General features: G+C 55.7%; 3 protein-coding genes across 5 annotated transcripts; all 3 read left to right on the top strand.

Moving 5' to 3' along the window:
* The first annotated feature begins 238 nt into the window (after positions 1–238).
* Positions 239–2,737, top strand: LOC129211448 (T-cell surface glycoprotein CD1b-3-like). Of its 2 annotated transcripts, XM_054838575.1 has the most exons (6): positions 239–382; positions 704–961; positions 1,120–1,401; positions 1,507–1,791; positions 1,898–1,994; positions 2,174–2,737. In XM_054838575.1, the coding sequence occupies exons 1-6, from the start codon at positions 307–309 to the stop codon at positions 2,232–2,234; spliced, it is 1,059 nt and encodes a 352-aa protein (XP_054694550.1). In that variant the 5' UTR covers positions 239–306; the 3' UTR covers positions 2,235–2,737. The 2 variants fall into 2 exon arrangements, with proteins under 2 accessions (XP_054694550.1, XP_054694551.1); XM_054838576.1 differs by lacking the exon at positions 1,898–1,994.
* A 2,897-nt stretch (positions 2,738–5,634) lies between these two features.
* Positions 5,635–9,021, top strand: LOC129211450 (T-cell surface glycoprotein CD1b-3-like). Its single transcript, XM_054838579.1, has 6 exons — positions 5,635–5,727; positions 7,041–7,298; positions 7,828–8,109; positions 8,215–8,499; positions 8,621–8,717; positions 8,846–9,021. Exons 1-6 carry the CDS (start codon positions 5,709–5,711, stop codon positions 8,889–8,891), a joined length of 987 nt encoding a protein of 328 aa, XP_054694554.1. The 5' UTR covers positions 5,635–5,708; the 3' UTR covers positions 8,892–9,021.
* A 1,902-nt stretch (positions 9,022–10,923) lies between these two features.
* Positions 10,924–19,044, top strand: LOC129211449 (antigen-presenting glycoprotein CD1d-like). 2 transcript variants are annotated; one of them, XM_054838577.1, is made up of 6 exons: positions 10,924–11,082; positions 12,202–12,459; positions 15,146–15,427; positions 15,533–15,817; positions 15,983–16,079; positions 18,581–19,044. In XM_054838577.1, exons 1-6 carry the CDS (start codon positions 11,013–11,015, stop codon positions 18,630–18,632), a joined length of 1,044 nt encoding a protein of 347 aa, XP_054694552.1. In that variant the 5' UTR covers positions 10,924–11,012; the 3' UTR covers positions 18,633–19,044. The 2 variants fall into 2 exon arrangements, with proteins under 2 accessions (XP_054694552.1, XP_054694553.1); XM_054838578.1 differs by lacking the exon at positions 18,581–19,044 and adding an exon at positions 16,202–18,574.
* Positions 19,045–20,912: the final 1,868 nt, after the last annotated feature.

The following is a 20,912-nucleotide window of genomic DNA, read 5'->3' as shown; positions in this document are numbered from 1 at the left end:
TCAAGGTGCTGCCACAGCCATGAGGCACCCATTCTGCAGCCAGTGGCATGGCCTCACTCACACCCAAATTCCCCTAGCACTCACAGCCATACTCAGGGTGACCCAGACCAGCCCACCCCAAGCAAAAACCTTGAGGCCCTCCCCAAAACCTCAGTGCCAGCCCCATTGGCTGCCAGGGCCACTAGTACCAGCAGAGCTGCCCGGGCAGAGCCACCCTGAGCAGAAGTGTGCAGCCACGTCTCTCACAGCCCCTTCCTCCTGCTGCTGCACCCACTACTGCATACTCAGGGCTTCGCTGCTGGCACCATGCAGTCCCCCCACTGCTGCCTCCTCCTTCTCCTCCACCTCCTCCTCCTCTCTGGGACATGGGCAGACCAGGAGGGTAAGTAGGAGCCATGGCTCATCCACATCTGCTCCCATGCCCCCATGGGACCCAACAGTGAGGGGCTTCCTGCTCCCCACCCACCTTATGCACTTGCCTCCTCATGCTTCCTTGTCCCCTGGCTCCATGCCTCCTCCCTGGCAGGGATGCAGCCACCCCGGGTAGGTGCAGGGGGTGGAAGCTGGGGCTGCCAAGGATACAGGGGGGTTTGGGGGATCCGCAGGTCCCTGCAACCCCGAGGACCTGTCCCTCAGCCCTTCCACTTTCCCCAGCCCTATCCTGCCACCCCCATCTTCCCCTGTTGACCTCTGTCTCATGTAGGGACCTTCACCCTCCAGCTGCTCCAGACCTCCACCTTCCAAAATACTTCCTTTGTGGACACAGAGGGGCTGGGCCTGCTGGAAGACATCGAGCTCGGTTCTCTTGACAAGCGCACTTGGACCATCCGCTTCTACCAGCCCTGGGTGCGCCCAGCCCTGCCCCACAGTGACTGGGACACCATTGAGAACATGATCAAGATCTATTTGCAGCAGTTCAGCCACCTGATCAATGAAGGTGCAATGCAGAAGGATGTGCCCTGTGAGTACCCAGTCTTCTCTGTGTCCCCTCTCTGAACAGCATCCGGAAAGTGGTGAAGGGCTCAGTAGTGCTGGTGCTGCACAAGAGATGCTGAACCCGTCCACAGGAAGGCAGTCCCAGCTCCTCATGCAACCTTTCTCTCCTCTCTGCCCTTCCAGACCCCTTCGTGGCCCAGTGCATGGCTGGCTGCAAGCTCTACCCCAACAGGACCGCCCAAGCCTTTGCCTATGTAGGCTACAACGGCCAGGACTTCCTGAGCTTCAACGTGGACAATGCCACCTGGCTCCTCTCCCAAGACACCAATCTGTCACGGTACGTCCAGGCTGTTCTCCAGAACTATACCGCCTTCAGCGAGCTGGTGGATGTCCTCTTCAATGATACCTGTATTGATGACATGGAGGTGTTACTGCACTATGGGAAGGCAGCTCTTGAGAGACAAGGTGAGACCATCCCAACCCTTGCATGACCACCCCAAAGCCCCACACAATGGGGCCAAGCGGTGCCCCACCAGGGCTCCCCCCACCCCTTGGTTCTCACCTCCCCAGAGCTGCCTGTGGCCACGGTCTTCGCTCGCACACCCAGACCAGACCAAGTCCTGCTGGTTTGCCGCGTCACCGGCTTCTACCCACGGCCCATCAGTGTGGCCTGGCTGCGGGATGGCCAGGAGGTGCCGCCAGGCCCGGCGCTCAACACCAGTGACATCCTGCCCAATGCTGACCTCACCTACCAGCTCCGCAGCATCCTGGCTGTGGCCCCCCGTGATGGGCACAGCTACGCCTGTCGCGTGCGCCACCGCAGCCTGGGCACCCGCAGCCTCATCATCCCATGGGGTAGGTGCCGCCCATGGGGACAGGGATGGGGCTCCTGAGCAGCCCTGCCCTGTGTGATGGAGCAAAGCCAGGAAAGCTCATGGCAGCCTCTGCTCGTGTCTCTCAGGGAACTCAGAGCTGGTGCTGATCACAGTGCTCATGGCCGGGCTACTGGCAGCTGTGGCTGTGGCTGCCATCATGGCACTTTGGGTGTGGAGACGCAGGTGAGGCCCTTTCTGCCCCATGGAGCAGCAGTGGGAGAGGATGGGAGGAAATGCCCCAGGAGATGGCTGCACTTAGCACCAAAGCTCCTGCTCTGGCCCTGACAGCTGCTATCTGCACCCTCATGAAGTCTCTTCCATGGAGTATGCAGTATCCATGAGTCATCCCCTTCTCATTTCAGAAAGCACCAGCAGATGGAGGAATCAGAGTCCAGGAACTCCATCCTGAGCAAAGAAGCTTAGCCCAGAAGGGAGCCAACAGCCTTTGTTTCCTTTCACCACCTTCACAGGGACAAAAAAATCTACCTTCTTCTGCTTTGACAAAATTCTGGGCACTGCTGAGTGTGAGAACAACTCGACTTGGAGACGCTGGGGGGAAACCTGGGGGACTCCTGACCCACTTCAGTTTGCTAAGCAGACAAGGATGCAAGTCTGAGACCTCCTCACTCATTACACACAATGATCTCTTACCTCATGGCAGTGCCTCATGCACCCACTGAGGCTCTTTAGGGCACCCCAATGCCCAGTGGCAACTTCTCTGAGTTCTGGTACAATAACAAATTTATCAGTAGGTGGTAAGCTGTGCCCCTCTGCTGTTCCTTTCTAGTACTTTTTCTAAAAGCTGCCTTTTTTAACCTTATTCCAGATATATTTGTGCTGAGACAGAACTGTTCCACCACAGACTAACAGCACTTGGCCACAAACCGTTTTACAAAGTGCCGAGTGACACTGAAACTCTGATGTAATCTGTGGGAGCTACAGATGTGTATAAAATGAAATTAAAACATTCATGTTTTATCTAAGAACACATGCCTTTCCACAGCATTTGGATGGGCTCAGGGAGGTTTTGATCAGCTGCAAATGGAAGCTGGAGCACCACTGAATTACTGGTGCTAATTACAGGAAACACCAAAGGGGGGAGGGAAGTGTGTTTGCGCATATACAAACACATTCTTACATATTTCATGGAAATAAGCAACTGTGCACATGGGGGTAAAATATCCCCAAGCCTCCCAATTAAGGAAAAAAAGGAAGACAATCTCCCAGCGGAGACAGCGGAGTTCAGACAGGCATAGGAAGGAATTTAGTTCGTGCTCGCAATCAACCACGCACTTGAATGTGTGGTTTCACAGGACTTCCTGGTAAAGTTTCACTGGAAAAGTCTCTAGCAGCCATGCACGAGTCAACTATCAGCTGAGTCAGCCGGCCTGTGGCCACATCTACCACAACTCCGCTGCGGCTGGTTGTCCCCTGGCCAAACCCTGTGAACCACAGTGCTGTGGGCAGGGCTGAATTTCCCTGACAGCCAGAGTTGCCTGCTGGCACCGAGGGGCTCAAGGGTCTCGCTGCAGGTAGAGTGATACTTGGTCTCTCCCAGCCCTTGCTGAGCTAGGACAGACAGATGAAACTTTCAGGTGTGGGCAGGGCTCACCTCAGGTTGGGAGCCTGCAGCCTCAGCACCAAAAAGGCACATGGGGCAATTCATCTCCCAAACGGAGTGAAAAACCCTGCAGCACTCATGGGACATGGCAGGATGAAGCTCACCCACCAACCTGGACAGCAGATGCAGCCAGTGAGCAAACCTGGTAAGAAAAGGTGGTCATGTGCATGACCTCCCATGAGACCCTACAATAACACATACACAAACCAGGGAGGTGTCTGCAAGTGTTTGTTCACAGCTCCCCAGGGACCCTACAATAACGTACGCACAAACACCCAGGCGTTTCAAGAGGTCTCTTCAGGCATTTCAGCCCAGAGCAGCAGGTGCTGGTGCCCACACACCCACTGCAGCCCCCAGAGGCACTGCAGCCCTGCCCACCCCACCCCAACTCACTCAGGCACGGCTCTGGGCTTGGGGAGGGTTACAGCCCCTACCTGAGGGGACACTGCAAGGACCAATGTTACCTGTGGGGTCTGCAAGGACCGGTGATCACATGAGGTGGAAATGCAAAGTCCTACAGTCACCTGGGGGGGGTACAGTGAGGACCAGTGGCCACCTGGGAGACAGTGACAATATCAAGGAGGAAGAAGTTGAGGCCTCTCCCTGCTACAGCAAGTAAGAAGCGTAAATAAATAAAAAACCCAACAAAAATATGAGGACAAATGCATTCAGTAGAGATCAGGAAGAGCTAAAGTAGAACTTCTGGGCCACTGCAAGAGCGGGAGACATCTGGAGGAAATTCAGAGGGGGTTGAACACATCAGGAGCACCTGCAAAGCCTGCTCCTGCCCTATGAGCTACTCAGCCACCAGTGACCTCCCACGCACCTGCACAAGCCAGAGGCCTGCTAATGGCCCATCAGCTGCTCAGCAAGAGGTGACCAACAGTCACCTTCGGGAGGGACCATGAGGACAAATGGTCACCTCATAGGACTGTGTGGACAAACATCCCTCTGCCCCTTCCCTCCCGGGCCACCCCATGGCTGTGCTTTGCCATCCCACCAGCCACACACTCTCCTCTGAGCCCAGCACTGGTGGCCCAGCCAGGAGGGATGTGGACGTTGTGGTGGCATGGCCGGACATCCCCTGGGCGATGCCAAGGTGAGTTGCTAGGGAAGTGGGACTGTTGGTGCCATTTCTGGGCCTGCCAGGCCACCGCAGCACCCTTAACTTCTCCATGGAACAGCTCCATGGAAGGGAGGGGTTCAAGTGTTTGGAAGTTACTGGGGCATGCCCCCTCAGAGTTCCCCTTGGCTCTGGTTTCAGTTCTGCTTTTGCCCCAACGTAGACACCCCCAGGAAAGGGGAAGAGAAACTGCAGGGTGAAGGGAGGCACCAGGGGACAGCCATGGAGGAGCAGTGGGTAGGGGACAGTGTGGGGGTGAGGCCGGCTCTGGTCACCCCGTTGTCCCTCCAGCGCTGGACACTGGTGATAACGGGGACAGAGCAGGGGGATGGCCCCCACCATTCCTAGTCCCATGCCCAGAGGGCATTTGGAGGACAGGGTTCCCCACCAAATATGGTGGGAAGGAAAGGGGAGTGCCAGGCTGCAGCCCAGCCCCAGCCCCTCTCCTGGGGGCATTTATTGTTGGAGCTCCCCAGCACTGTTCCTGCAACCATGGACTGGGTGGGAACTGCTCGCCACCTCCTCCCTGGGGAGAGGTGCCTGGTTAGGCAGGCAGTGCAGGAGGAGCCTGAGCTGGAGGTATGGGGGGGGGGGGGGGGGGTGTGTGTGTGCAAGGCGAGGCCAAAGCAGCCCTTCTCCCTGTGCAGGGCTGAGAGGACAGCAGCCATCTTTCTCCAGTCAGGGCTGAAACCCAAAACCCATCGTCACCTTCATTGGATCTGATGCATCCCACAAATAAAGGGATGGGGGCGAGGTACCATCAGTGGGGAGGAGGTGTCAGTGGGACCAGGTTCCCTGAGCACCCGTTTTCTCCTAGTGCCATTTCCTGGGCTTCCCTTTCCCTGCCCTCTCCTCCTGACTCCTCCCCCAGCCCCAGCCTGTCATGACACTTCATGCTCAAGACCTCATTTCGGCTTTCCTCCCTCACATACGTCTCTAACCCCAAGCTCAGGACCTCTGGGGCCCTCCCCAACACATCCGCACCAGTCCCATTGGTGGAGAGCCACCGGCATGACTGCTGGGCTGGGTTAAAGCGTAGGACCCTACGGGTGCTTCCTCCTCCCACAGTCACTGCTGCTGCTGCTTCGGTCTTGTCGCGTGCACCGTGCAGCCCCCTCACCTCTTCCTCTTTCTCCCTGTCCTCCTCCCTGGGATGTGGGCAGACCCAGAGGGTAAGTGGGAGCCCTGACTCACCCCAACTGCTCTCACCTGCCCTGTCAGAGGACCCCACAGGTTCCTTCGGGAGCAGGGCCAGGCCACTGTCCCCTGCATGGGGGATGATGATCCCCAGCATCAAAGGGCCACCCCCCACCACACAGCACCCAAAGATGCCCTGTCCCTGCCCACCCTCTATGTTCCGGCCTCCAGCTCATGGCTTCGTGCCCCACTGGCACAGGGGCTTGGGCACCCAAGCAGAAGTGGGGCCAGGTGCCCCCAGCCAGGCCTGTGGTGGGGTTCTCCCAAAGGTGCCTTCCTCCTGCGGGGAGCCTGTGGGCACCAGGGGAGTCTCAGCTCCATGTGGTGCTGTCGGCCCCTTCCAGCAGCCCCTTGTTTGTTGGGGAGCTGCATCTGTGAGAGGGTGTTTGGGGCACTGCCATCGCACAGAGCATTTCACCACAACCCTGTGAGACCTCACATTTCCGGGGAGGCAGCAGCAGACATTGGAGCACAGGATTGATCTCTGGGCTGGGCTACTCCCCTGCCCCTGGCAGGGTTCGGTCTCCTTGAGCTCCTGATGTCCAGGAGCCCCCAAACCTAGACAAAATGCCCTTTTCCCTCCTCCATCCTCCATGTCCTCTGCACCATGTGCAGGTGTCTGGCAGATCCGGGTCCTGGCATGGGTGCTTCTTTTGTAGGAAGCCTTGCCCCAAACAAATGCTGAGGTGCCCCCCACCATCTGCTCTGCACAGCCAGACAGCAGGCATTGGGCAGGAGGGAGGCAGGGAGGGGAGGGGATGAGGTGCTTGAAATCCTGTATGGGAGAGAAATCTCTCACTGAAAGTAAAATAGAGAAGAAAAAAGAGCAGTGGAGGCAGAGGAAGTTCAGACAGGAAAGCAACTCTTGGCGGGCGAGGAGGTTGGAGTCCAGTGAAGACATGGCTGGGGAGTTGCCAGGCTGCTGCGGGTCCCCGTGATGTGAGGTGTAGAATCATAGAGCATAGAAAGAGCATAGAATCATAGAATGGTTTGGGTTGGAAGGGACCTTTCAAGGTCATCTAGTCCAACCCCCGCCCCCAGCAATGACCAGGGACATTTTCAACTACATCAGATTGCTCAGAGCCCCATCCAACCTGATCTGGAATGTTTCCAGGGATGGGGCATCTACCACCTCTCTGGGCAACCTGTGCCAGTGCCTCACCACACTTAGTGCAAAAAATTTCTTCCTTATATCTTGTCTGAATCCCCCGTTTCCCCTCCACACACACACCCCCACTCATCTCCTCTTTCCTGCAGCACTTCCCATCCCCATCCTTTTTCCTGGCAGAGCTGCAGGTTCTCCAGCTGCTCCTAACCAGCATCTTTGCCAACATCAGCTCTGCTGAGGTGTCCGGGGTGACTTTGCTGGGGGACGTGCCCATCTTTGAGCTGGATCCTGTCGACTGGAGCATCCAATTCCACCAGCCATGGGCCCGCCAGGCCATAGCCGAGGGTGATATGGGGAAGCTCTATTCCCACTCCAAACTCTTTCTACGCAATTTGGTCCGATACGTGCATGAAACAGCCCGGCAGGTGCAACAGGACTGTGAGTACAGGGGCAACCCCAGCCAAAGCCCCAGCCCCTTTCCCCAGGTTCCAATTGTGCCCTCCTCCCCACTGGGGTAGCATTTATGGGGTCTCATGGGGTGCAACAGCTCCTGAAAGGGTAATGGGAAATGCTGCAGCTGATGGGGAACATGGCTAGCAGAGGTGGGGAGGGCAGCACATTGAAAATACCCCTCAGGGCTCCTGGCACAGGACAACCCCTCTGCACACTGGGGAGCTGCCACCAAATTTACCTGGGCTGCAGGATCCACACAGCACAGATAAGGGAAAGAGAAAGTTGGGGCAAATATTTTGGGGGACAACACTCTGTTTGAGCAACCTCCCCACGCTAACTGACCCCATATCCACTCTGGCCCTCCAAGGGGACTGAGGGGTTGCAGGGTATCCTAGGGCTTCCTGAAGCATGACCCCATCCCCTGCTGCCCATCGCACCCCTGCACATGCCTCCAGCCACATCCTATGTCATGCTACCCATGTCCCACACACTCATGAGACCTCTCCACTTGCAGACCCATTTGTGATCCAAATCCGTGGAGGCTGTGTGCTGCACCCCAACAGGACAAGCTGGGGCTTTTTGGATGCTGGGGAGGGCGGCAGAGACTTCATAGTTTACGACATGGAGAGGCAGCGCTGGGAGTCCCAGCAGACATCCCGGCTAGCGGAGCTAGTCAGCAAGTCCCTCACCAGCAAGAAGGCCATCATGGGGCTCCTGGACCACATCTTATCCATCTCCTGCCAGAGCTACATCCTCACCCTGTGGAAGTATGGGAGAGCTGATCTGGAGAGACAAGGTGAGACCACCCCAACCCTTGCATGACTATCCCAAAGCCCCACACAATGGGGCCAAGCAGTGCCCCACCACGGCTCCCCCCACCCCTTGGTTCTCACCTCCCCAGAGCTGCCTGTGGTCACGGTCTTCGCTCGCACACCCAGACCAGACCAAGTCCTGCTGGTTTGCCGCGTCACCGGCTTCTACCCACGGCCCATCAGTGTGGCCTGGCTGCGGGATGGCCAGGAGGTGCCGCCAGGCCCGGCGCTCAACACCAGTGACATCCTGCCCAATGCTGACCTCACCTACCAGCTCCGCAGCATCCTGGCTGTGGCCCCCCATGATGGGCACAGCTACGCCTGTCGCGTGCGCCACCGCAGCCTGGGCACCCGCAGCCTCATCATCCCATGGGGTAGGTGCCGCCCATGGGGATGGGGCACAGGGTGCAGGTAGCAGCTACTGGTCCTGCGAAGGGCAGCTCCTGCCTGGTGCTGCCACACTTACATGGCCGCCCTCTTCTCTCCCTCTTCCAGAAAACCGCAGTGCAGCTCCAACCCTTGGCATCACCATCGCATTGCTGCTGCTTGTGGCCTCAGCCTCTGCTGGGGGAATTTGGTGGTGGAAGTGCAGGTGAGGTGTCCCTCCCACTGTCTGCTCTCAGGTTTGTGGGCAGATGGGTCGGGCCAGGGGGTTGCAACAGCTCTGCAGGCATGAACTCCCTGGCCCTGAGCGTGGCTCACAGTTGCTCCCCCTTGCAGGAAAGGTAACAAGTCCACACAGGAGACCCAGGAATTCATCATTTGAGGCCTGACTGCCCACCCAGCAATGAGCTCCCTCACCACCAGCTGTCCCCACTTATCTCATCTCCCATCTCTGATCCATGAGCATCGACAGGGGTTTGCTCTGGAAAACCACTGCATTAAACAGCTACAAACTTCCCCAGCCGCACACGGCTCCCTGTGGCTCTCACTCTCCTTTCCCCTCACAAGGTCCCCCCAGAAAACCCCTCAGTGCACTGCAGAGGCCCCCACATTGCAGCCAGGAAGACTTTCCTTTTTCCTGGACACTGGCCGATCTCCCCTGGCATGCCAGGAGAAGCAATTCCTCCGCCAACCTCTCCCACATCTCAGCATCTCCGTGGCCAGTGTCTGTCCCTGGCAGAAGGGCAGTGACAACCTGGGGTCAGACCAACGTGGGACCACTGAGTGGGATGGGGCATGGAGCAGGACACAAACCAGGGAGACATGAGGGATTTAAGCCATTTTGCTGGGGAGAGAAGGGAAAGGGAGGATCCAAGTGACATCTCCAATCCCCTGATGCAGGGAGGCATTTCACACAAGTGCAAAGCTGCTCCAGCTCCAGTGCTGATCTCACTCTCTGTCCAGGATGGTTTTGGGTTGGGATCTCCTCCACTCCTGACTCCTGACCCCATGCCTGACTCCTGCCCTTGAAAAAGCTGGAGGGATGGGAGACACCCTCCCAATATGCCTGACAGCCATGAAAGCCATGCTGAGGCTCTGTGTTTGAGCAACATGCCCCCCAAGAAGGGTGGTGTGGTGGGTTGACCGTGGCTGACCACCAGGTGCCCACCAACTGCTCTATCACTCCCTTTTCTCAACTGGACAAGGGAGAGAAAATACAACAAAAGGCTTCTGGGTTGAGATAAGGACAGGGAGATCACTCAACAATTAACGTCACAGGCAAAACAGGCTCATGTTGGGGAAATTAATTTATTGCCAATCAAAACCAGAGTAGGATAATGAGAAATAAGAAAAAATCTAAAAACACCTTCCTCCCACCCCTCCCTTCTCTCCGGGCTGAACTTCACTCTTGACTTCTCCTCCTCCCAAGTGACACAGCAGGATGAGGAATGGAGATTGCCATCATTTTATTATGCATGGTCTCTGTTGCTCCTTCCTCCTCACCCCGCTCCAGCATTGGGTCCCACCCGTAGGAGACTGTCCTTTACAAGGGCTGCAGTTCTTCACAAACTGCTTCAGCATGAGTCCCTTCCATGGGGTGCAGACCTTCAGGAACAGACTGCTCCAGAACAGGTCCCCCACGGGGTCACAAGTCCTACCACAAGACCTGCTGCAGCGTGGGCTCCTCTCCATGGGATCACAGCCTCCTTTAGGCACATTCACCTACTCCATTGTGGGGTCCTCCATGGGCTGCAGGTAGGTATCTGCTTCACTGTGGTCCTTCACCACAGGCTGCATGGGCACCATCCAGTGCCTGGAGCATCTCCTCCTTCTTCACTGACTTTGGTGTCTCCATAGTTGTTTCTTTCACATATTCTCACTTCTCTCTCCCAGCTGCTATTGCACAGCAGTTTTTACCATTTCTTAAATACGTTATCACAGCGGCACTACAAATATTGCTGATTGGCTCAGTCTTGGTCAGCGGTGAGTCTGTCTTCAAGCTGGCTAGAACTGGCTCTGTTGGACATGGGGGCAGCTTCTCACAGAAGCCACCTCTACAGGCCTCCTGCTACCAAAACTTTGCCACATAAACCCAATACACTCTACAGAGTAATCCCCTGGGGGTCATCACGGGAGGAGGAGAAGGCCACCATTGGCCATGCTCAGACTACATCTCCTTGGGTGTCAGGGTGCTGCTGCAGCCAGGAGGGATGACTTTGCACCCACCCAAATTCCCCTGGCGCTTGCAGCTGCCTGCCAGAGCACGCCAGCCCAGCCCTCCACCAGCCCCACCACCTTCCCCTGGGGAACACACCCAACCCGGTCCTCCCCAAAACCTCAGCACCATCCTCATTGGCTACTGGGGCCGCCTCATGACACTGACATCACCAGACCACCAGAGCTGCCCAGGCAGAGCAGCCATGGGAAGAAGCATGCTGTAACAGCTCCCGTGGCCCCTTCCTCCTCCTGCTACATTTGCTCCTGCACACTTGCTGCTGGCACCATGCAGCCCTCTCACCATCTACTCTTCCTCTTCCTTCTCCTCCTCCGTGGGACATGGGCAGATCCAGAGGGTAAGTGGGACCCCTGGCTCACCCCCACCTGCTCCCATCCCTGCACTGCGGGACCCCACAGAGGTGGCAGGGGGTGGGCACAGACAGGCCACTGTCCCCATCACCAAGGGGCCACCCCCTACCGCACAGCACCCAAAGATGCCCCATCCCTACCCACCTGCTCAGGGTTCCCTGCCCCACACCATCCTGCCTAGCCCAGCACTACTGGCACTGGGGTTCAGGTGCCTGAGCAGCCAAGAGGCAAAGGGTGCCTCAGCCAGGTCTGAGGTGCTGGGGTGCTCCCAGGGATGCCTTCCTCTACCAGGGAGCCTGTGGGCAGCAGGGGTTCTCAGCCCCTCACAACACAACAGCCCTGCACTGGGCTCCACCCCCTTGTGCAGGTCCTGGGCAATGCCCTCAGCCTGCAGGATCATTTCTCTTGCAATTGAAGGGTCCCCAGATCCTCTGCATTCTTCCCCTGTGAAACAATGCTCGAAGGTTCATCCTGCAGCTACAACGAGCCTTCACCTTCAGCCCCAGCCTGTGTTTCCCATGCCGGGGGCAGGCGCTCATCGCGCACTGACCAGGGCACACCCACTGCTCCAAAACAGGCTTTGCTCTGCCCTGCCTACTACCAAGAGCCTCATTCAGTGTTGCAGCATTGAACTCAGTCTCCTGCCTCCTGTTAGGGTTCAGTCTTGAGCACTGCCTGAGAGCCCCTAAACTAGGGTGAAATGCCCCTCCCTCCCAGCCCCCATGCCCCTGCAGTATCTGCAGGTCTCCAGTGGATCCAGGTCTGGTATGGGTGCTCCTTGCTGGGGGAGCATCACCCCAAAACAGCACTGAGGTCCCCTCTGCCATCCCTCCACATGGGTAAGCGGCAGCTCCCAGAAGGTCACAGTGGGGTGCTAAATGGCTAAAACCCCCGAAATTAGAGGAGAAGCAGGAAGAGGCTCAGAGAGGCTGTGAAAGGAAAATGCAAAGTGAGTGAAACCAGGGGATTTCCCCCACCATGCCCATCTGCCCCATCTTGCTCTGCCTGTCCCCAGGGACACGGCAAGCCACCCTTCCGCCTGGGGCTGCCACCACCCCTTCATCCTCATGCACCCCAATGCCACTTCCTCTCCCCCCTCCCAACAGGCTCTTGTAAACTCCACCTTTTCCAAACCTCCATCTTCCACAACACCAACTTTGTGGACGTTTCGGGCTGGGCCACCCTGGAAGACATTCTCTTTGCTACCCTGGAGAAATACACCTGGAACATCCGCTACCTCTACCCATGGGTCTACCCAGCCCTGCCTGCAGCAGAGTGGGAGAACCTGCAAAACCTGTTCAGGCTCTATGTGCACAACTTCATCCTGTCCCTGGCCGGTGATGCCAAGCTGTTCCAGATACCCTGTGAGTACCAGGTGCTTCAGCACCTCCTCATCCAAGTCAGGGAGCTGTGAGAAGAAGCTCAGACCCACCAACAATAGCTTTCCCAAACAGGGGCTGGCAGGAGGGCAGGGAATGGGCCTCATTCTGGACCAGCAAGACCCCCAAACCACCTTGTCCTCTGCAGAGATCACATGGGGCCATCTTAGTCCCCAGCACAAACCTTGGCCATGTTTAGCTCCACTTACGCCCTCACACCAGCCACCCTTATTGCTCTGCAGGCACCCCAAATCCCACTAGAGAAGTCATCTGAGAAAGTGGAGTAGAAGGTCAAAGGGGCCTCTCCGCTCATGTCTGTGGGACAAAGACACATGGAGCAAGCACCTGGTCCCATATGCTGGTGCAGCGCAGGCAGGGTGCTGGGCAGAGTGCCACTGTCCTCCTACTCGCCTGCAGCCCATGTCCTGTCACTCCCCCAAAGCAGTGCTTCCTGCTTTGCCATGGCTCCCAACTGTGCTGTGGCCAGGGACAACTTGTGGACAACGAACTACAGGCCTCAGGACAGGTTTCTCACCTGCAGAGTTTCCACCTGGTGTAAAGCAGAGCAGTGGCATGGGAAAATATAGAATATAGAATAGAATAGAATGGAATGGAATGGAATGGAATGGAATGGAATGGAATGGAATGGAATGGAATGGAATAGAATAGAATAGAATAGAATAGAATAGAATAGAATAGAATAGAATAGAATAGAATAGAATAGTTCAGTTGGAAAGGACCTACAATGATCATCCAGTCCAACTGCCTGACCACTTCAGGGTTGACCAAAAGTTAAACCAAATTATTAAGGGCATTGTCCAAATGCCTCTTAAACACTGACAGGCCTGGGGCATTGGCCATCTCTGTAAAGAGTTTCCCAATGTCAAGTCTGAATCTGCTCTGAGGCAGCTTTGAACCATTTCCATGCATCCTGTCCTGGATCCCAAGGTCCCAAGGGAGATCAGGACCTCCCTCTCCACATTCCCTTCTCAGAAAGCTGCAGAGAGCGATGAGGTCACCCCTCAGCCTCCTTTTCTCCAAACTAGACAAGCCCAGAGTCCTCAGCGGCTCCTCATAGGACATGCCTTCCAGCCCAATCACCAGCTTGGTCACCCTTCTCTGGATGCATTCTAGTACCTTCACATCCTTCTTAAATGACAGGGCCCAGAACTGCACACAGTACTCAAGGTGAGACTGCACCAACACTAAATACAGCGGGATAATCACCTCTCTTGACCAACTGCTTATGCTGTGTTTGATGCCTCCCAGGGTGCGGTTTGCCCTCTTGGCGGCCAGGGAACGCTGTTGACTCATATTGAGTCTGCTGCCATCCAGCACTCCCAGGTCCCTTTCTGCAGGGATGCTCTCCAGCCATTCCCCTGATAATTTATATTTGTGTCCAGTGGAACTCTGCCCCAGGTGCAGAATCTGGTATTTGTTCTTGTTAAATTTCATGCCTGATGATTGCTCAATGCTCCAACCTATCCAGATCCCTCTGTAAAGCCTCTTATCCCTCAAAAGAATCAACAGCACCTCCCAGTTTGATAGTCAGCAAACTTGCTAATGGTGCATTCAACTCCTGCATCCAGATCATTGATCAAAATATTGAACAGCCCTGGCCATAGGATTGAGCCATGAGGAACACTGCTGGTGACCAGTTGCCAGCCAGATGTAGCCCCATTCACTACAACCTTTTGAGCCCTGCCGTCCAGCCAGTTCTTTACCCAGCGCCACATGAACCTGCTCATCTCACAGCTGGACAACTTGTCCAGAAGGCTGCTGTAAGGGACTGTATCAAAAGCCTTACTAAAGTCTAGAAAAACTACATCCACCGCCTTTCCTTCATCCATTAAATGGGTGACCTTATTGTAGAAGGATATAAAATTAGTTACAGAACTTTCCCTTTGTGAATCCATGTTAACTATGCCTGATGATTGCATTGTCCTTTAAATGCTTTTCAGTAGCACCCAGTATGATCTCCATAATTTTTCCAGGTACTGAGGTTAGATTAACAGGTCTGTAGTTTCCTGTAGCTTACCTCACATCCTTCTTGTAATGTGGAATAACATTGGCTAGCTTGCAGTCAGCAGGGACTTCCCCAGACTTCCAAGACCTTTGGTAGATGATGGAGAGATGTCCTGCCATAACATCCACCAGCTCCTTCAGTACTCTGGAATGAATCTCATCAGGCCCCATGGACTTGTGAACATTTAGCTGATACAGCTGGGCCCTGACAGTTTCAGTGTCCCCAAAAGGAAAGTCACTGTTCCTGTAGTCGTGGTCCTCTGACTCAGAGGACTGGGCAGCCCAAGGTCTACTGGTATTATTAAAGACTGAGGCAAAAAAAGCATTGAATACCTCCACTTTTTCTTCATCCCTATTAGTCAGGTGACCATCTTCAACAAGTATTGGTGCAATGTTTTCTTTAGACCTCCTCTTGCTATTAATGTACTTTAAAAAGCCTTTCTTGTTGTCTGACACAACACTGGCCAGATTCAAGTCTAACTGAGCTTTGACCTTTTGTGTCTTCTCCCTGTGGAGAATGACTTGGGGTGCAGAGGGAAAGGGAAAGGGCTGTGCCCAAAGAAGTGAGTGCCAGGCTGCAATTTCAGGCTCCAGCTCGAGCTGCACATGTGATGGCCATCATCTCTCCCCCCCCCGCCCGCCCCAGACCCCTTTGTGTTCCAGTGCATGACTGGCTGCAACTTGTATTCCAATGGCTCCTATACCACATTCTACCATCTGGCCTACAATGCCCAGAACTTCCTCAGCTTTGATGTGGACAACAGCCACTGGGAGAGGCAGCAGGAGAGTGAGCTGGCAGTGCAAGTTGAGAGGCAGTTCAACACTTTCGCCGGCTTCTCTGCAAACCTGCAGCACCTTCTCAATGTCACCTGTGTTGACCATATGAAGAAATTCATCGAGTATGGGAGGGCTGATCTGGAGAGACAAGGTGAGACCACCCCAACCCTTGCATGACTATCCCAAAGCCCCACACAATGGGGCCAAGCAGTGCCCCACCACGGCTCCCCCCACCCCTTGGTTCTCACCTCCCCAGAGCTGCCTGTGGTCACGGTCTTCGCCCGCACACCCAGACCAGACCAAGTCCTGCTGGTTTGCCGCGTCACCGGCTTCTACCCACGGCCCATCAGTGTGGCCTGGCTGCGGGATGGCCAGGAGGTGCCGCCAGGCCCGGCGCTCAACACCAGTGACATCCTGCCCAATGCTGACCTCACCTACCAGCTCCGCAGCATCCTGGCTGTGGCCCCTCGTGATGGGCACAGCTACGCCTGTCGCGTGCGCCACCGCAGCCTGGGCACCCGCAGCCTCATCATCCCATGGGGTAGGTGCCACACATGGGGATGGGGCACAGGGTAGAGGTAGCAGCCACTGGCCACATGCAGGTGCCTGGAGGATGGTGGGTCAGGCTCTGATGGCAAGTCAGGCTCTGATGGCAAGTCTGGCCATGGCCTCCTGTGCGCCCTCCTCTCTCTCCTCTCTCCTCCAGGGAGCTCCAAGGTAGCTCTCAGTGCCGGCATCACCATCGCAGTGCTGCTGACTGTGGCTGCATTCCTCGCTGGGGCCATCTGGTGCTACAGACGCAGGTGAGGTCTCTTCTTCACCCAGCTGCACCAGCCCCATCTGCTCCAGGCCACGTCAGGTGGGAGCTGCCTGGCCAGGGCTGCCTGCCCTTGTCCAGCCTCACTCACCTCCTCCCCTCCTGCAGGAGCTGAGAGCACAGGACATACATACCATACCAGGGATGCCCCAGGGCCACACCAGCCCCCCACATCTCCCTGATAATAAACCGCTAATTAACACCTCCATGCATGTGGGAACTCCTGGTGTGCCATGCCCAGCGCCCACAAGCACATGGCATCACACAGCTCCTGCTCACCCCAGGACAGGTGGGAAGAACCCTAGTGCAGCCCACACTCCTCATCCCAGGCTGAATCACTGGGACAGGCCCCCCATCACCAACAGGGTATCCCTGGCCCCAACCCCTAGTCCTGGGGGGCACCAGGGTCTCCACAAAACAGCAAGACTTGGCCAGTGACAAGGCAGGCCAGGGCAGGGAATGACTGTTTTCCACCCACCCACACTTCTCAGGGCATATCAGCACCTCTGCACCAGATCCCTGGGACCAGGGAATGGTGACAAACAGGTATGGGCCAGCACACAGCTTGGGGGCATGGCGAGCCCAGGCATGCAGCCAGCTATGGGAACTGGGTTTGCATCCCCCATGGGAAATACAGCCACACTGGGGAACACCTGCCCAGTTCAGTGCTGGGGGCAGCAGCACAGAGGGGACAGAGATGTCTAGGCCAGGCTCTCTGGGCAGGAGCAGCAGCAAAGGACATTCCTGTCAGGGACAATGGATGTAGTCCACGGCCAGGTGGCACCCCCACCTGCACTGGGGGTAGAAAAGAGGGGTTGGGTCACCCGCACCGCCCCAGGTGTCAGAGTGCCGCTGTGGCCACAGGGGACCCCACCTGCAGCCCTGAGGATGGCCTTGCTCCCACCTAAATTCCCCCAGCACCTGTGGCCACAGGCCAAGGCGCCCCAGCCCAGCCTTCTTGGCCTCCTGTGACCCCATGGGCAAGGGAGTCCCCCTTACCTGCCTACCCAGGTGCTCTGCCTCACACCCCTCCTCATCCCTCTTCCCACTGTGTCCCCTTCTGTCCTGGGTTCAGCTAGGATAGAGTTAATTTTCACCAGAAGCTGGGATGGGACTCAGCCAGGACAGGTGACCCAAACTAGCCAAAGGGGGTATTCCATACCATATGATGTCATGCTCAGCATAAAAGGCGACTAGTCGGGGAGGGGCAGCACGGCTCCAGGACACGAGGCTCAGGGATGGTCTGGCTTTGGGACGGGTCTGAGTGTGCAGTCTGAGTTCTACGGTCATCGGGTGAGAAACTGCATTGTGTATCACCCATTTTGTATATTCTAAGTACTGTTGTTGTTATTTCCCTCTCCCTCTGCTTTCCCAGTAACCTGTCCTTATCCCAGCCCACGAGGTTTACCTTTGTCTTCCCATTCTCCTCCCCATCCCGCTGGGGGGATAAGCGAGCGGCCGCGTGGTGCTCAGCTGCCGGCTGGGGCTAAACCACGACACCTTCCCCTAACCACAACGTCCCTCCCTTTCCCCACACATCCCCAGCCCTGGCACTGGCCCCCTTCCTCATCCCAAACTGCCCGTTCCCAATTCCCCTTCCACAGCCCCACCAGTCCCTCCTCTGTCCCCACAGGTCCCTTCCTCCTCCCACATGTCCCCGTGGCCCTACCCCGTGGTGCAAGGGTGAGATGGGGTCCCAGGGACCCTACGCTCACAGCTTGATGCCCAGCCCAGGACCCCCAGCAGCAGCCCAAGGCCTGCCCCAGCCTCAGCACCCTGCCAACAGTGACCTGTGCTGCGCCTGACACCTGAGCACCTCGCCAATGGCGACCCATACTGCACCTGATGTCACTGCCAGATGCAGCAGCCCAGCTGGCCCTCCTGGTGCCCCTGCCCCTGTTCTCCCCACCCTGCCATTGGGGAGGGATATGGCCCATTCACCAATGGTGATCCATGCTGCTCCCAGCATCACCAGGCATCGGGCAGATGAGAGGTAAGCATGGCTGGGGATGAGGGAGAGGACTGCCTCACACTGGCCCGGCCTGTGGGGACCCTGTGGGCACCCTGTGGGCCTGCCTCAAGGCCCCTCCAGATCCCGCCCAACAGTCCCCAGCCCCATCCAAAGCCCGGCCCCCCATGACAAGCACCCCCCAGGGCTTCCCCGAGGCCCCCCGATCCCCCAACCCCCTGAATCCAGCCCTCAGCCACCCCAAGCACCTGGACGGCCATGGATGATCCATTCCAGTCCTCAACAGGACCATCCACCCAGGCAGAGCCCATCAGTTGTGAAGTCCAAAGGCCCCTTTCTGGCCCATCCCCTGCCCTGCCCCATATCACCTTGTTGCCATGGCATTACCCAGTCATGCCTGGGGCTCAGGGGACCATCCTTGCTTTCAGCGCTGGGGGTCCCTGAGCCAGGGCCTATGAGGCCTGTCCTTCCCAAGGAGCCCCCGCTCCTGCACAGGAATACTCTCCTTCCCTGAGCAGAAAGAGGAGCACTGCCCACCCCTGCCTGATCAAGGGGTTCTCCCGCCATTGAGGACAAGCGCTGGGAGATCCCAGGGGACATGGAGGAACTATGACAGCAGTCCCTGAAATAGGTGAGCAGAGCAAAAGAAGGTCCATGCAATTCCTCACCCTTGGAGGCGAGACCAGCAGCATCTGGTCCCTAGTGCTCGCACATGTGCTCAGCAAGCTTGACTGCCTCATTGGCTTTTTCAAGCAAACCTTTGTACAGATTGTACGTGCCTTCATAATCAATGATGTGATAATTTGAACTCAAGCTTCTTGAACATGCCCAGAACAAGGTCCTCCAGTGCTTCCAAAAGGATGTCCCAGGAATTCACCTCTCCTGCTGTCACACAATGAAAAAAAATACCCTGGACAAAGGCAAGACTTTAAAAATAAATTCTTTCCCAAGACTGCAGTGCTTCTTTGAGCATTTTCCTGCAGCCCTTGCCTCAGTCAAAGGGCTGACATCTGGAGTCAGGCTATGATGAAGCTGCAGCAGCACCCCCACATGCCACACACACAAAACAGAGAGAGGAGCCATGAAGTACTCGAGGAACCTCTAGGCCCTCCTGCAGGGACACTGTGTCCACTGTATGATGCTCCCAGACATGTTTGCAGACAGCTGCCAGCTGTCTGAAAACATCTACAACTCTTTCAAGGGGTGAGCTGATGGTTTTGTACCCTCTAATGCAGGGTAAAAAGAAAGCATGTTTGTCTTGTCTGAATGAATGGCTGGAGAAACATTACTTACATGGTCCAGGTGCAATCTTGGTGTTTATCCTGGGACGTCTGCAGCTGGGATATGCTGGAGCCACATTCTTCCAATCCCTAGTCATGAAGGGCTCCACATTGTTATGAAGACCTGGAGAGCGGATGTATTCTGCAAGAGGTTTTGCCCCTTTAACTTGTCTAAGTGGGGGCTTTGGTTTTGGTGGGTTTGTAATTCAGGTAAGCTAGGAAGAAAAGCATGTGAAAGGACACTTGCATGCAACTGCATTATTTAGAGATCCTTTGTAACCTCATGAAATTCCCTTCATGGGTGCCTTTTTCCTCTAAGAGTAATACATCTCAGTTATACAGTGCCAAAGAGTAAAACGCTAAGCGCAAAGGGGTTTGCAACTGCACTGCTAAATTATCTTTAAAAGAAAGTGCCAGCCTGGCACTATCATGGAGAATAAAAAAAAACCCAAAACACAACTTCCTGAAACAAGTAATCACTTGCTAATTAATGCTAATATCAACAATATTCTATTGTGCTGATGTATTCTAACTCCATAAGCAGCTGCTAAGCTGACTTGAAGCAAATGTAAAGAGTGATTCTGTGAAATTTTTTTCTTTTTTTTTCTTTTTTTTTCTTTTTTTTTTCTTTTTTTTTCTTTTTTTTTTTTGCTTTTCCAGGAGTCCAGATGGGAAGATCACCAGCAAATGCTGCACAGTCAGTAGCTGTTACTGGTAAGAAAACGACACCCTCCTAGCCATGGCAAAGCAGAGCTTTATAATGAAATAAAGTCCATGTGTGGCAGTGGTTTTCAGTTACTGCCTTTAAAAGATCATAGAATCATAGAATATCTCAAGTTGGAAGGGACCCATAAAGATCATCGCGTCCAACTCCCTGCTCCTCACAGGACTCCCTAACGCTAAACCTTATGACTAAGAGCATCCTCCAGATGCTCCTTGAACTCTGACAGGCTTGTTGCCACGACCGCTTCCCTGGGGAGCCTGTTCCAGTAACCGACCACCCTCTCAGTGATGGTGAGAATGTCCCATCTAAACTTCCCCGACGCAGCTTCATTCCATTTCCTCGTGTCCTGTCGCTGGTCACCAGAGAGAGGAGATCAGCACCTCCCTCTCCACTGCCCCACTTGAGGAAGCTGTAGGCTGCTCTGAGGTCACCCCTCAGCCTTCTCTTCTCCAAGCTGAATAAACCAAGTGACCTCAGCCGTTCCTCCTGAGTGTTGCTCTCGAGACCTTTCACCATCTTGGTCGCCCTCCTCTGGACACACTCCAGTAGTCTGGTGTCCTTCTTATATTGAGGCGCCCAAACCTGCACACAGAACTGGAGGTGGGACCGCACCAGTGCAGTGTAGAGTGAGACGATCACCTCCCTTGACTAGTGATGCTGTGCTTGATGCACCCCAGGACACGGTTGGCCCTTTTGGCTGCCAGGGGACACAGACTCATTTCAACTTGCTGTCAACCCAAACCCCCAGATCTCTTTCCGTGGGGCTACTCTCCAGCCTCTCGTCCCCCAGTTTCTAGGTATAACCAGGATTATCCTGTCCCAGGTGGAGAATCCGGCACTTGCTCT

This window comes from Grus americana, chromosome 11, assembly GCF_028858705.1.
Source record: "Grus americana isolate bGruAme1 chromosome 11, bGruAme1.mat, whole genome shotgun sequence".
NCBI classification, from domain to species: domain Eukaryota; kingdom Metazoa; phylum Chordata; class Aves; order Gruiformes; family Gruidae; genus Grus; species Grus americana.
This window is presented reverse-complemented; position numbering and strand designations above follow the sequence as displayed.

Coding starts and splice junctions, on each gene's coding strand:
- LOC129211449 (XM_054838577.1), top strand. CDS start 11,013: ATGCAGCCCTCTCACCATCTACTCTTCCTCTTCCTTCTCCTCCTCCGT. Junction 11,083..12,201: donor GACATGGGCAGATCCAGAGG/GTAAGTGGGACC, acceptor CCCTCCCAACAG/GCTCTTGTAAACTCCACCTT. Junction 16,080..18,580: donor ATCTGGTGCTACAGACGCAG/GTGAGGTCTCTT, acceptor TTCCCTGAGCAG/AAAGAGGAGCACTGCCCACC.
- LOC129211448 (XM_054838575.1), top strand. CDS start 307: ATGCAGTCCCCCCACTGCTGCCTCCTCCTTCTCCTCCACCTCCTCCTC. Junction 962..1,119: donor AATGCAGAAGGATGTGCCCT/GTGAGTACCCAG, acceptor CTGCCCTTCCAG/ACCCCTTCGTGGCCCAGTGC. Junction 1,995..2,173: donor CTTTGGGTGTGGAGACGCAG/GTGAGGCCCTTT, acceptor TTCTCATTTCAG/AAAGCACCAGCAGATGGAGG.
- LOC129211450 (XM_054838579.1), top strand. Junction 8,500..8,620: donor CAGCCTCATCATCCCATGGG/GTAGGTGCCGCC, acceptor TCCCTCTTCCAG/AAAACCGCAGTGCAGCTCCA. Junction 8,718..8,845: donor ATTTGGTGGTGGAAGTGCAG/GTGAGGTGTCCC, acceptor TCCCCCTTGCAG/GAAAGGTAACAAGTCCACAC.